Below are 13,665 nucleotides of genomic sequence, written 5' to 3'. Positions count from 1 at the left end.
AATTTGCAGAAGAGATAAATTGATTAACGTTGTGTAATTTCATGGGGTAATTAGAGTTTTGTTAATGCCGGAGGGTGGTGAAACTTACAATTTCGAGGGTACAAAAGAATAGATTTTTTTAATTTGTTGAGAGAACAAATGAATAAGAACAAATGAACAAAATGGAGAAGTCGGAGTCAGCCATGGAAGATGATAACAAAAATTATTGGAAAAGAAAAAAAAATGTATTTAACTAGAATCTTGAGTGAAACTTTGATCAAGAATAATAAAGAAAAAAAATCAACGAAGTTTCACCAAAAAATTTCTCAAGAAAATATAAGCAATATTCCATTTTGGTAACTTATCAAGATCATGAAAACGTTTATTACATCTAAAGAGTATAATGAAACTTACATCAAGGGGTACAATGGAGGTGACACATAGTAACTATTTAAAAATAAATAAATGTTGAACAAAGAATAGGATATGTAACCAATAACCAAAAATTGAGCCAATTATTAAATTAAAATCACATATATTCTAGCTAATAATTTCTTGATAAGCTGTGTATAGAACAAGCACAATTTTTAGAACCAACGTCGCTTGCAATACATGGAGGTTGAAAGTGTCCATCTTTAGACCAAATCGATCGTTTTTGGATAAATTCATGAACAAAGGTGTCAAGCATTTCAATAGTAATGTGCTTCAACACTACCACATGTGCAATATTTTCATTGCTTGCTAAATTCCATCTACGAGTAAAGTGATCATCAAAGGGTCTCTCAAAAACAACTATGTTGCTAAACTCGTTTAACATTGCACCAATTCCAGCATCACGTAGTTGATTTAGTAAGTAACGTGCATTCGTTATGCATTCATGTACTTCATTCTCGAGTCCTATTAAACCCCTTTTTTTGAGAGCATACCAAAGTAAGATTGGAGCATGCCCACTACGGCTACCTGTGATGGTAGCATCCCTTGAAGCAATATATTCAACATCTCTAGATAGTGCATTGATATATTTCAAACGAGTTATCAAAACACCACAAGGAGATGGGCATCCCAAAAACTTATGACCTGAAATAGTTACACTGTCGATAGGTTTCTTGAAGCTAATCCTTAGAGCCTACACAATCACCAAAATAAAATTTTAGATGGTATCATAATTAGGTAATCATTGAGATCTTTAAATTGAAAAATATGAAGCCTTGTTGGAGAAAAACATACAATCATAGTTTCTTTTATTGAACATATAATTAATCATAGTTGTCTTATAAATTTAAAAGATTTCATTATTGTTGATCATGTCGGGCCTGAGATCACAGAATGGTCTTATTTGTGTTGTTGAATGACCTTTAAGTGTACAACCTTCGTCAGCAGCCTTATTCTTGGAAAGAGAGGGTGACACATGTAAATACACTCAAATGCTCAAGTTAGTAAGCATTGTGGATGTAGGAGGTGATTTAAGGTAAAATGATTGCGTTATATGATTCAATGCCCTTGAATTATTATTTATAGTTAGGTTTATGGTTTTGGTCTCTATTATTTACAGTGTAGGTTTAAGGTTTTGGTCTCTGAACCTTTACTTGGATAGCTATCCTCAAGGAACAATTGTTAGCAGATTAATGAGAGATATCATTGAACCCGGACTGGATGTTCCAGAGGAGTGTCCATGTGGTGGTCCTTATGGACTATTAATGGGAGGTGTCCCATTGCACCTCCCTCCCTCCCTCCCTCCCTCCCTCCCTCTCTCTCTCTCTCTCTCTAAACGAAATATTTTATGTAAAGAACCATAACTTACTTGGTTGATAAAAGGCAACATGATTCCAAATAGAGCTCCATCACAATGAATATAGAATTGATCACGAGTAAAACCACATTTGTCTAGTGTTTGTATTACAAGATCAAGATCATCAATCCCACCTTTCAAAGTTGTCCCTACAATAAAAGTAACCCTTTTAACTTGTGTTGTACAAGTGAATATATAGTTTTCAAATATATAAATTAATTAGACAAGAGGAGATACCTATGTTTAGATTGATGATGGCTGGTTTATCCTTGTGGGAAAGTAGAGAAGCCTCTAGTTCAACACAATCAATTTCACCTGATAATAAAGAGCCAACCTTCACACATTGCATTCGATACATTCTTGCAATTTTGAATATCGAATAATGTGAATCTTGTGAGGTATATAGAATTCCATCTGGAAATTGTTCTCTCCTGTGTAAAAAAGTATAAATCAATGCTTATCACTTATCTTTCACTAATGTTTTTAGCAGAGACATAATCAAATTTCATTTATAGAGAAAAAGAGGTGCATGTAGAAAAACTAACGCTACTAAAATCCCATGAAGATTCCCTTCCGTTCCACCAGTTGTGATGTATCCCCAGTATTGATCCTTCTCTATCTCCCATAGTTTAGCAAACCAATCAAGCACACTAACTTCAAATGTCATTGAATTGAGAGAGAAGCTGCTTCCAAGAAATGGATCTCCAGCATTGTTCAAGTGAAATTGAAGCAACGGTGCTAATGCTTCATAGTTGAAATCTTGATTTGTGGGATAACCTTTGGTATAATTACGTCAAAGTTAGTATTGATTTAGTTATAGAGATAAATAGATATGGGAGCAACAGTGTCAACAACAAATTCTTTAATATACTTGCAATGAGTATAATATCTAAAACTAGGGTTTATAACTGTTTAGGTCATGCCATGAGAGATTTAAGTGAGGTTCGCATAAGTTAATTTAGTCGATCTATATAATAAATATCAATCAACAATTGAGTGAATCGAAAAGTTTGTACTTTCTAGTACTGTATTTTGTCATATTAAATATCTAAAGATAGAAAAATCAAGCATCAAAAACCCACCTAAGTTGCGCAAGTTGTACTTGTTTATAGTCTCCACATAGTGAGTAATTACTGCATCTAAATTGGCATCAGTTTCACCAATGCATTGTGTGATAGCAATGTTGGTAAGTCTATTAATGTCCTCTTCATGAATATTTGCATGTCTCTCTTCTCCTGAGAGTTTGGCATTGCCAACAACTGTTGGCAACATCTCTGCATCAGGAATGATAGCCATTGTCATGTTGCTTCCTTCTAAGCTCTCCATTATATCCCTGTAATATGTGGACATTGATTTTAATATATTATTATTGTTAGTAGTATGCAATTTTTTTACTATAAAATGGTAAAGTTCCACCTTAGGACCATTTCTACAGGAGCAATGATAGATTGACCATTTCTATAGGGAGAAGTTATATGATAGTTGGCTTATGCATCCGTTTTTGTTAAAATAACATTCAAAGGATTATTTTTCAATTTTTTTAAGGAAAACTAAGAAAATCTTAATACATCTAACTGCCTTTTTTTTTTAAAAAAAAAATCGGGTTATAATATTTATTTTGGAGATTAAGGTGAGTTCGTTACGAAATATTTTTTATTTTGTTTCTTCAAAAAATTCAAAAGAAATATTAAGAGATGATTTCAAGAATCACAAATAAACAGTTAGATGTATTTTAATTTGTTCTTAGTTTCCTTTAAAAAAAATTAAATAATATTTTAAGTGTTTTTTTTGAACGAAAAGGAAAAATAACATAATCATACACGGTTGAACTGTAGTCATTTCCGTTTTGGAGGTTCATATTAGACAATAGACACACCAATATATTCATACACGGTTGAACTGTAGTTATTAACTTTTAATATCTTGCTGAATCTTTGCTTCAAAAAAAAATATATCTTGCTGAATCAAAATTACTAAAATCTTAATTTGTGATTGACTATATCACAAGACATATTAAACAATTGTACCTTAGTTTTGATTGAAAATAATTTTGTAAAAAACCTAAATTACATGGATATCACTTTTTAGCACCAGACCTGCACATTATTCGGTTAAATAATTTGAGTTGATCCTAAATTTCTTTTATGCATATGTTAATGAGTCGCATCAATTTTATTAGATAAATTTACTTATTCTCTTTTGATGGAATGAGGTGTAAACTTGGGGTGGTAATTAAATGGAATGCATATGTAAGGATAGTGGATGGAACAGATGCTTACTTGTGAATATGTGCCGAAGGTTTGTTTCTTAATGTTTCAGTCATCAACCTTTCTTTCTTTGATCTTTCTCTCTATCTTCTCCTGGTGTGTTTAGTTTCTCTTCAAGACCTCCTTTTATATAATGAATGAATGAATAAAGCTTATGGTGACAAATATCCTGAAACACTCTTTAAGAATTACTTTAATTATTCATTAAAAAGGTCAGATAATTAAATTTTTAATGTGTTTAATCCCCTAACCCTAATGCCTAACCCTAATTACCTCTTAATATTCATTCCCGCATGCTTAAGAAATCTTCATTTTACCCCCCAAAAAAAAAGTACAAACCCTCTCTCTCTCTAAACGGAATATTAGCAATTAGTATTGGCAAAAGTCAAAACCCTATAATTTAGGATAATAACAACAACCGTAAATGTGGCTATTGATTCTCAATTCCAATTTCAATATGCAATGTTTTCTCTGTTCTATTTAAAGGGAATCCCTTTCAAGTTTAAATGAAGATATTTCTTTTTACTAGTTTCTTTTGTAATGAATCGATAAGAGTCAATGTCAATCACTAAAATTCGTTGGGATATACCTTCCAACCTACGTGTTTGTGTATGATTAGTTGTACGTTTTATTATCAACCACTTTAAGGGACTGGTTGAAGACATTGATAAACGTTAAAGACAGTGAAAATACTAATGTGACGTCAAATGTGATATACAAATAAGTATTTTGTAATTTTCTCTTATCATAAGAGAAATGCTAGGGACACACTCTCTAACACACCCTTTTAACACACACCAATAATAAATTGCCACGTCATCCAATTTCCTTATTGATTTACCTGACAACCGGCTGCATAAGTTAAGAAACAACGTTATTATTTTTTTCAAAAGTTATCCAATAATCTTAATTGTGAAAAGAAAAAAAAAACATCGTCACTATCCTTTGTTCTTTCAACCACCCTTCCACTAATCTCATTCCTGCAAGTATTTCCAATTACGTTTTTCTTCCCGTTGAAATCGAAATCTAAAACAAACTCACTAGAAATTACCAAACTCAAATTGTTATAGAAATGGAACCCTTATGCTTTTTCAAACTCAAATTCTCTGTTTTTTTTTTTTTTTGCAAAGGTTCCAAAAAAGTGAAGGTACAGTCATGGTGAAAAGTGGAAACGCATGGAAGAATGAAGATGGACGGTTTTTTTCAAAACTGAAGATGGAGAGTTAAAGTCCAAATAAAAAAAATAAATACTCTTTCAAAATCAAACCGGTAGCAAGTTACCAAATTAAAAATAGTGGATGACATGTAAAGTTATAATTGGTGTGTGTTAAAAGAGTGTGTTAGAGAGTGTGTCCCTAGCATTTCTCATATCATAAAATGTTGTTGTTACTATTTTTCAAAAATATGAATGTTATCTTGATATAATTAGTGTGGATCCAGATTTTGTTTAAGTGTGTGGATCCATTTTAATGATACGAAGTATATGGTCCCTAACTTTTATTTTGGTATAATTTAATTTTCTTGACAAGTATTATAGACATATGAAGTGGTGCCTCTTAAATCCGTAGACATGTGCAGAACACGAGTCGATGGTCTAACTATTCTAAATGCCTCTTAAGTCATGCAACCCCTAATCCCTAACCCTAATTCCTAACCCAAATAACCTCTTATTCTTCATTCCCGCTTGCTTAAGAAATCTATGTTTTACCCCTAAAAAAGGTAACCCTGATTTTATTAGCAATTAGTATTGGCAAAAGTCAAAACCCTATAATTTTTGGTTAATAACAACATTAAATGTGGCTATTGATTCCCCACAAACTCTCTCTAAACGGAATATTATACTATCCACAATGTAGTGCCTTGTTTGGGTGTTTAAACGGACCTCGAAGGTACACATTATTCGTTTAATAATTAATATATAATAAAACAGATAATCTTTTCAATTGAGCACCCGAAATAAATTATTAAATGGATCCTAACAATAACTACATATCATTAAATTTGAACAATAATTTATCTATTAATTCATAATTATATAACTTTGAAATATTGAATTAATTTCATTATAAATTATGAAAAAGTGAACAATTTTTTTAATTTATTAATTAATAATTCAAAAAATAATAATTAAAACTTGAGAAAAAAAATCAAATGATGATAAATGACATACATTTGATTTCTTTTTCTAACTTTCAGATGAATAAATTATTAGTTGCAGTAAAAAATAGTCTTTTATTGAAAATTCAAAGTTGATTGATTAAATATAACACTTGTAAATATTATTTAATTTATTTTTTACTATTAAAATGATATATTAATTGAATATAGAAAAAATACAATTAATTATGTATATAGGACCCACATATATAGTATTCATCTCTATAGACACCCAATTAATTGATGTCACAACGGAGATGTTTATTTAGCATTGTGCTAAATAGAGGAAGAACCTCATCGTAGGTGGTTTTAGACCATCCACAATGCAGCACCCCATTTGGGGTGCTTAAATGGGTCCCGACTGTACACATCATTCTTTTTATAATTAATACTGAATAAGCACTGAATCTCTCCAACCCAACACCTTAAAATAATTATGAATTGGATCCCAACAATAACTTTATATCATTAAATTTTAACAATAATTTATATACTCATTTATAATTATATAATTTTAAAAAATTGAAGTAATTTAATTATAAATTATAAAAAAAAAAACAATCATTTTTTTATTTTTATTAATAATTCAAGAAACTATTATTTGCAATTATTATATAATTTAACTATTACTTGCAACTATTATATAATTTATTTTTTAATATTAAAATAATATAATATTTGAATATAAAGAAAAAAATTGAATTAATTGTACATGTGGGACCCATGAGTAATAGTAGAGAGGATGCCTATAAAAACACTCATCTTTATAAACACCATATTTATTGATGTAACAATGGGGATGCCTATTTAACATGATGCTAAATAGGGGAAGAACCCCAATCGTAGATGGTCTTAGTATTGGCAAAAGTCAAAACCCTATAAATTAGGATAATAACAACAACATTAAATGTGGTTATTGATTCCCAATTCCAATTTCAATGTGCAATGTTTTCTCTATTTTATTCTATTCCAATGCATCAACTACTTCCACAGCCTGTCCTTTGTAGCATTAAATTTCATGCCTACTTCATCATTTTTTTAATGCAACTATTTCTTCCTCCAAAACCTCAGCAATGTTCTTCTTTCAGTCGCATTCTATCAAGATATTGTAACTTTAGGGTGTTTGCGGTGCAGTTTGGTTCGATTTTGAGGTTAAAAGTCTTCTTAATCGCAAGATAAAAAAACTATGGGTTTGGTTCGGTTGGTTTTTAAAATACAATATGAACCAAACCAAACCAAACCAATACGGTTTGAGTTGGATTGGATGATGCAGTTTTTTTCGATACAATACAATCTTATCATTCTCTAAAAGTTCAAGTAGCACAAAAATACATTTTTAAAATACAAGCAAAGAAGAAAATTAACAGGAGAAAAAATGTCATTTAATAAAATGCGGTTTTTTGCAGTTTCAATTTAAATCAGTTAAGTTTAAGATTTTTCTATTAAATTAGTTCGATTTTAAACACCCCTACACGTATCTCAATCCTCTCTTCTCTCTTGACTTTGTTCTTATTTCCAGACTTTAGTTACAATTTTTCATTTAGTTTGGTTCATTTCATCCAACAAAATATTTTTTCTATCCGCCAATCAGTTTTATTCTTTGCATTGAATGATTTTCGTATCATCCGGACAACTGCTCGATCCTTTAATTAGCAAACTTTATGTTCTAAAAAGTTTCCTATATGCATCCTTGAACCACTATTCTGACAGCATTGATATTTTTTTTAGATAGATGAAATGACAAAACCATTATAAAAAATGGCAAAGCCATTATAAACTCACACACACAAATGGAGGTACCGGGGTTTGAACTCCGGTCATGACATCCGACCTAACAATTTCGGTATTTTGCCAGTTGAACTAGGATATTATTGATAGAGAAAATATATGTATGCCTGAATACATATAAATCAAAATACTTGGTCTAAATGTAAAGAAATAAATGAATTTTCAATCATCACCAATAAAGTTTTTAGTTTTTATTAACAAGATATGGTAAATTGTGTTGGGGCTTTTTTCTTTTTTATGAGTGTGAGATTCCCATTATAGTTTGGATTGATATTAATTGTGTTGGTGCTTTTTTTTTTTAAGCTCTCCATTATATCCCTGTAATATGTGGACATTGATTTTAATTATATTATTATTATTATTAGTGGGCAATTTTTTTACTAAAAAATGGTAAAGTTCCACCTTATTAGGACCATTTTTATAGGAGCAATGATAGATTGACCATCTCATGTGACATACATCCCTTATACTTTCATACAGAAAAGTGACACGTGACGTTGTGACCTCCACACACTCACCAACTTCGCCTCTCACTCTTTCTTCTCCTTAGTGCCACATGCGGGGGTGTACAAGGATGATACAAAAAAAGTGTGTCAACTTATAATTAATTTTTAGGTTTTTTTTATCATATGCAAATTTGCACGTGTTAATAAGTTTAATCTTTTTTATAGGGAGGAGTTATACGGTAGTTGGCTTATGCATCCCTTTTTGTTAAAAAAACACTCAAAAGATTATTTGTGTTATGAAAATAAGTAAATAGACATGATAATAATAGAGAGAAGGAGAAGAAGAGAGAAATATTCTTATTCACTAGTGTGTATCAATGTTACAAATGAGCTTTATTTATAGGGAAATAGAGTAGGTTATGAACTAAGCCCAAAACCTAGTAGTATGGCCCACTAACACATTTGCTATTTGGACATCCAATATTAATATTTATAACACTCCCCCTTGGATGTCCATCGAGGATATGCCTCATTAAAACCTTACTAAAATAAAACCCCGTGGGAAAAAAAATCTAGTGAAGGAAAAAGAGTACAATATTTTGAGTTTGAATTGCCTCGTTAAAAACCTTACCAGGAAAACCCAATGGGATAAAACCTTGGTGAAGGGAAAAAGAGTGCAGAACACATTTATTTCTCCCCCTCATGAAGACAAATATCTCTTAGATGGCGAAGACCAATTCTTAGTACAAGTTTCTCAAAAACTTTACTTGGGAGCGACTTTGTAAAAACATCTGCAAGATTATCACACGACCGAATTTGTTGAATGCTGATATCACCATCCTTCTGAAGATCATGAGTGAAAAAGAATTTTGGAGAAATGTGTTTTGTTCGGTCTCCTTTAATGTATCCTTCTTTCAACTGAGCGATGCATGATGTATTATCTTCGTAAATTATTGTTGCATCCATTCTTCCGGAGGATAAACCACAATTCTTTTGGATGTGCTGAATCATGGATCTTAACCAAACACATTCTCTACTTGCCTCATGTAATGCTAAAAGTTCCGCGTGATTTGATGATGTTGCTGTTATTGTCTGTTTCACAGATCTCCATGAAATTGCTGTATTTCCACTTGTAAACAAATAACCTGTTTGTGATATACCATGATGAGGATCTGATAAATAACCTGCATCTGCATAACCAATTAATTCTAGTTTGGGTACTTTAGGATAAAACAAACCCATATCCATTGTACCTCGAAGATAACGAAGTACATGCTTGACCCCATTCCAATGTCTTTGTGTAGGTGAAGAACTGTATCTTGATAATAGGTTAACAGAAAATGATATATCTGGACGCGTATAATTAGCAAGGTACATTAATGCTCCTATTGCACTAAGATATGGTACTTCAGGACCAAGTAGTTCTTCACCTTCTTCTCGAGGTCTGAAAGGATCTTTCTCCACATCTAGTGATCTAACAACCATTGGAGTAGGCAATGGATGAGATTTGTCCATGTAGAAACGTTTTAACACTTTTGCTATGTAAGTTTCTTGATGCAGAAAAATTCCATTATTTAAATGTTCGATTTGCAATCCGAGACAAAACTTTGTCTTTCCCAAATCTTTCATTTCGAATTCTTTCTTCAGGCAATCTATGGCTTTTGGAAGCTCTTCGGGAGTCCCAATAATGTTTATGTCATCAACATAGACAGCAATTATAGCAAATTCATTTTCGGATCTTTTCATAAAAATACATGGACAAACAGAGTCATTTTTGTATCCCTCCTTTAGCAAATATTCACTGAGGCGATTATACCACATGCGTCCAGATTGTTTTAGCCCATAGAGAGACTTATTTAATTTTATGGAGTAGTCTTCCCTAGATCCTGAACTATTTGTATCAGGTAAGTTAAATCCTTCAGGGATCTTCATGTAGATGTCACTATCAAGTGAGCCATACAAGTAGGCAGTAACCACATCCATCATATGCAAATTTAGCCCTTCATAAGCTATAAGACTAATTAAGTATCTAAAAGTAGTTGCGTCAACTACAGGTGAATATGTCTCATTAAAGTCAATCCCAGGTCTTTGCGAAAATCCTTGAGCAACGAGTCTTGCTTTATATCTTGCAATTTCACCATTTTCATTACGTTTTCGCACAAACACCCATTTATACCCAACTGGTTTCACTCCTTTAGGTGTTCGGACGACAGGTCCAAAGACTTTTCTCTTGTTGAGCGAGTATAATTCTGCTTTAATTGCATCTTTCCATTTTGGCCAATTCTCGCTTTGTTTACAATCTTTAATAGACCTTGGTTCATGATCCTCGTTATCATTCATTACATTTAGCGCTATATTATATGCAAAAATATCGTCAACGTTGACTTCATGTCGGTTCCATTGTATTCCATTAGTGACATAATTTATTGAGATCTCTTGATTTTCATGTATGTCAGGTACCTGATCAGCTTCTTCTGGAACTGAAATATTGATTATGTCAGAAGGGTCTGTTGAAGTTTCTATATCCTCATTTGGGCCGTCTTTTCTTTTAGCTCCTTTTCTTGCACGAGGATTTTTATCTTTGGAACCGATTGGTCTGCCACGCTTCATGCGTGGTTGAGACTCGTTTGCAATATGAGATAGTCCAACAGGAACATTCAATTTTATTGGAGCATTAGCAGCTGGTATGTATGATTTAGTCACACTTTTTGGATCAGTGAATGCATTTGGCAGTTGGTTTGCTAAACTTCCAGTTCACATTGTTTAGTTCGAGGATCAAGATGAGACAATGAAGGTTCATTCCAACTGATCTCCTTTTTCAGCTGCATTTTCTCTCCCCCTAATGTTGGGAAATTTGATTCATCAAAGTGACAATCAGCAAATCGAGCTGTAAATAAATCTCCTGTCGTGGGTTCGAGATACTTTATAATAGATGGAGATTCATATCCAACATATATTCCCAACCTTCTTTGAGGACCCATCTTAGTGCGTTGTGGTGGAGAAATTGGAACATACACCGCACATCCAAATATTCGCAGATGGGAAATATTAGGTTCTTGACCAAAAACCAATTTCAAAGGGGAAGAGTCATGATAACTGGTTGGCCGGATGCGAATCAATGTTGTAGCATGCAGAATTGCATGTCCCCAAGTGGAAATTGGGAGTTTACATCTCATGAGAAGTGGTCTTGCAATTAACTGTATACGCTTAATAAATGATTCTGCAAGTCCATTTTGTGTATGAACATGTGCTACAGGATGTTCAATGTCAATTCCAATGGACATGCAATAATCATTGAATGTTTGAGATGAAAACTCAGCAGCATTATCAGGACGTATTTTCTTTACAGGATAATCAGGGAAGTGAGCTCTTATTCTAATTAATTGAGCTAGCAATCTCGCAAACGCCTGGTTGCGAGTTGACAATAAACAAACGTGAGACCATCTTGTTGATGCGTCGATTAAAACCATAAAATATCTAAATGGTCCGCACGGTGGGTGTATTGGCCCACAAATATCACCATGTATGCGTTCTAAAAAATTTAGAGATTCACTTCCAATTTTTGTTGGTGATGGTCGAGTTATTAACTTCCCTTGTGAACAAGAAGTGCATGAAAATTTATTAGATTGAAGAATCTCCCGGCTCTTCAATTGATGACCACATGAATTTTCAATTATTTTTCGCATCATTATAGATCCGGGATGGCCCAACCGTTCATGCCAAACCACAAAATTATCATGATTTGTAAACTTCTGGTTTACAATTACATTTGCTTCAATTGTACTAATGTAGGTGTAGTACAATCCAGAGGAAAAAGTAGGTAGTTTTTCCAATACACATTTTCTATCTAAGTCATGTTTTGTGATGCAAAGATATTCAACACTTACTTCGTTTCTTGTTTCGAGATGGTATCCGTTTAGGCGAATATCTTTGAAACTTAATAAATTTCTATGAGACTTAGGTGAGTACAACGCATTCTTAATATATAATTTTGTCCCTCCACATAATGATATATTTGGACATCCAATATTAATATTTATAACAATTTGTCAATTTTCTTTCTTGAAATCGGGTTATAATATTTATATTGGAGTTTCAGGTGAGTTCGTTACAAAATTTTTTTTTCTTTAAAAAATCCAAAAGAAATATTAAGATGCGATTTCAAGAACCACAAATAAGCAGTTGGATGTAATTTAATTTATTCTTTGTTTCCCTTCTATAAAAAAAAAAAAAAAAATTATCCCCGTGAGCTTAGCTCAGTTGGTAGGAATATTGTATTTTATATGTAGGGGCCGGGGTTCGAACCCCAGACACTCCACTTCTCCACAATTAAATTGTGTGAGCTCTAACCATTAAGGTACTTGACAAAAAAAAATTAGATTTTGATCCCTCTATTTAAAAAAGCCAATGAAAAATTCTAGCCTCCCTCTTATTTGAATGATGTGACCTGCTCATTAATAACATAGATCCTACGTGGCATTGCTTACATGGTCAATCAAACGAAGTGTCAAATCCATATCATTTAAATTTAAAATATGGTCATAAATTATATAATTAGAATTTAAAAAAAGAATATGAAAATAAAATGTCTTATGTTATTCAAGAAGATGGAAGGCTGATTAATTTCAGATTTAGGGACACAGTGAGAATCAACTTGGGGATTTCACAAATTAGGTTTCTTGAATAATTAAAAAAAAAACTCTTCAAATTTTTATTTAAATTCTAAGTATATAATCTTATGATTATATTCTAATTTAAATGACATGGATTTGATACCGCATTTGATTGATTACGTAACTAATGTCATGTAGGATCAATGTCATTAATGAGCACGCCACATCATTCAAATAGGAGGTAGATTATAATTTTTAATTAACTTTTTAAATAGGGGGATCATAATTCTGATTTTATAAAATAAGGTATCAAAAGTCAACAAATTCAAAAATAGGGGGATCAAAAATGCATTTAACTTTTTTTTTTAAATAACTTTTTAAGCGTTTTTTTGAACGAAGAGGGAAAATAACATAATCATACACGATTGAACCGCAGTCACTTTTTTTTGAAGGTACATATTAGACAATATTGTTACACTAATTCAAGTTTAATAGTGTGATTGGGGTTTAATAGTGTGATACACCGAGCCATGACCACACCGCCTACCATAAACAGCCATAGAAGTCACAAAAGATGAATAAATGCTGAGAAGTCTCCCGGTGGCCACACCCTACCAAGCACCCTG

The 13,665-nt window shown here is 32.2% G+C and overlaps 1 protein-coding gene across 1 annotated transcript; it reads right to left on the bottom strand.

The window, feature by feature from the left end:
- Nucleotides 1-523: 523 nt before the first annotated feature.
- On the bottom strand, nucleotides 524-3,094 carry LOC11441636 (serine decarboxylase 1). Its single transcript, XM_003607293.2, has 5 exons — nucleotides 2,851-3,094; nucleotides 2,314-2,545; nucleotides 2,006-2,199; nucleotides 1,781-1,917; nucleotides 524-1,105 (listed from the first exon to the last, which is right to left on the bottom strand). The coding sequence occupies exons 1-5, from the start codon at nucleotides 3,092-3,094 to the stop codon at nucleotides 524-526; spliced, it is 1,389 nt and encodes a 462-aa protein (XP_003607341.2).
- Nucleotides 3,095-13,665: the final 10,571 nt, after the last annotated feature.

This window comes from Medicago truncatula, chromosome 4, assembly GCF_003473485.1.
Source record: "Medicago truncatula cultivar Jemalong A17 chromosome 4, MtrunA17r5.0-ANR, whole genome shotgun sequence".
In the NCBI taxonomy this organism is placed as follows: Eukaryota; Viridiplantae; Streptophyta; class Magnoliopsida; order Fabales; family Fabaceae; genus Medicago; species Medicago truncatula.
The sequence above is the reverse complement of the archived record's forward strand: the minus strand, read 5'-3'. Positions and strand labels throughout refer to the sequence as shown.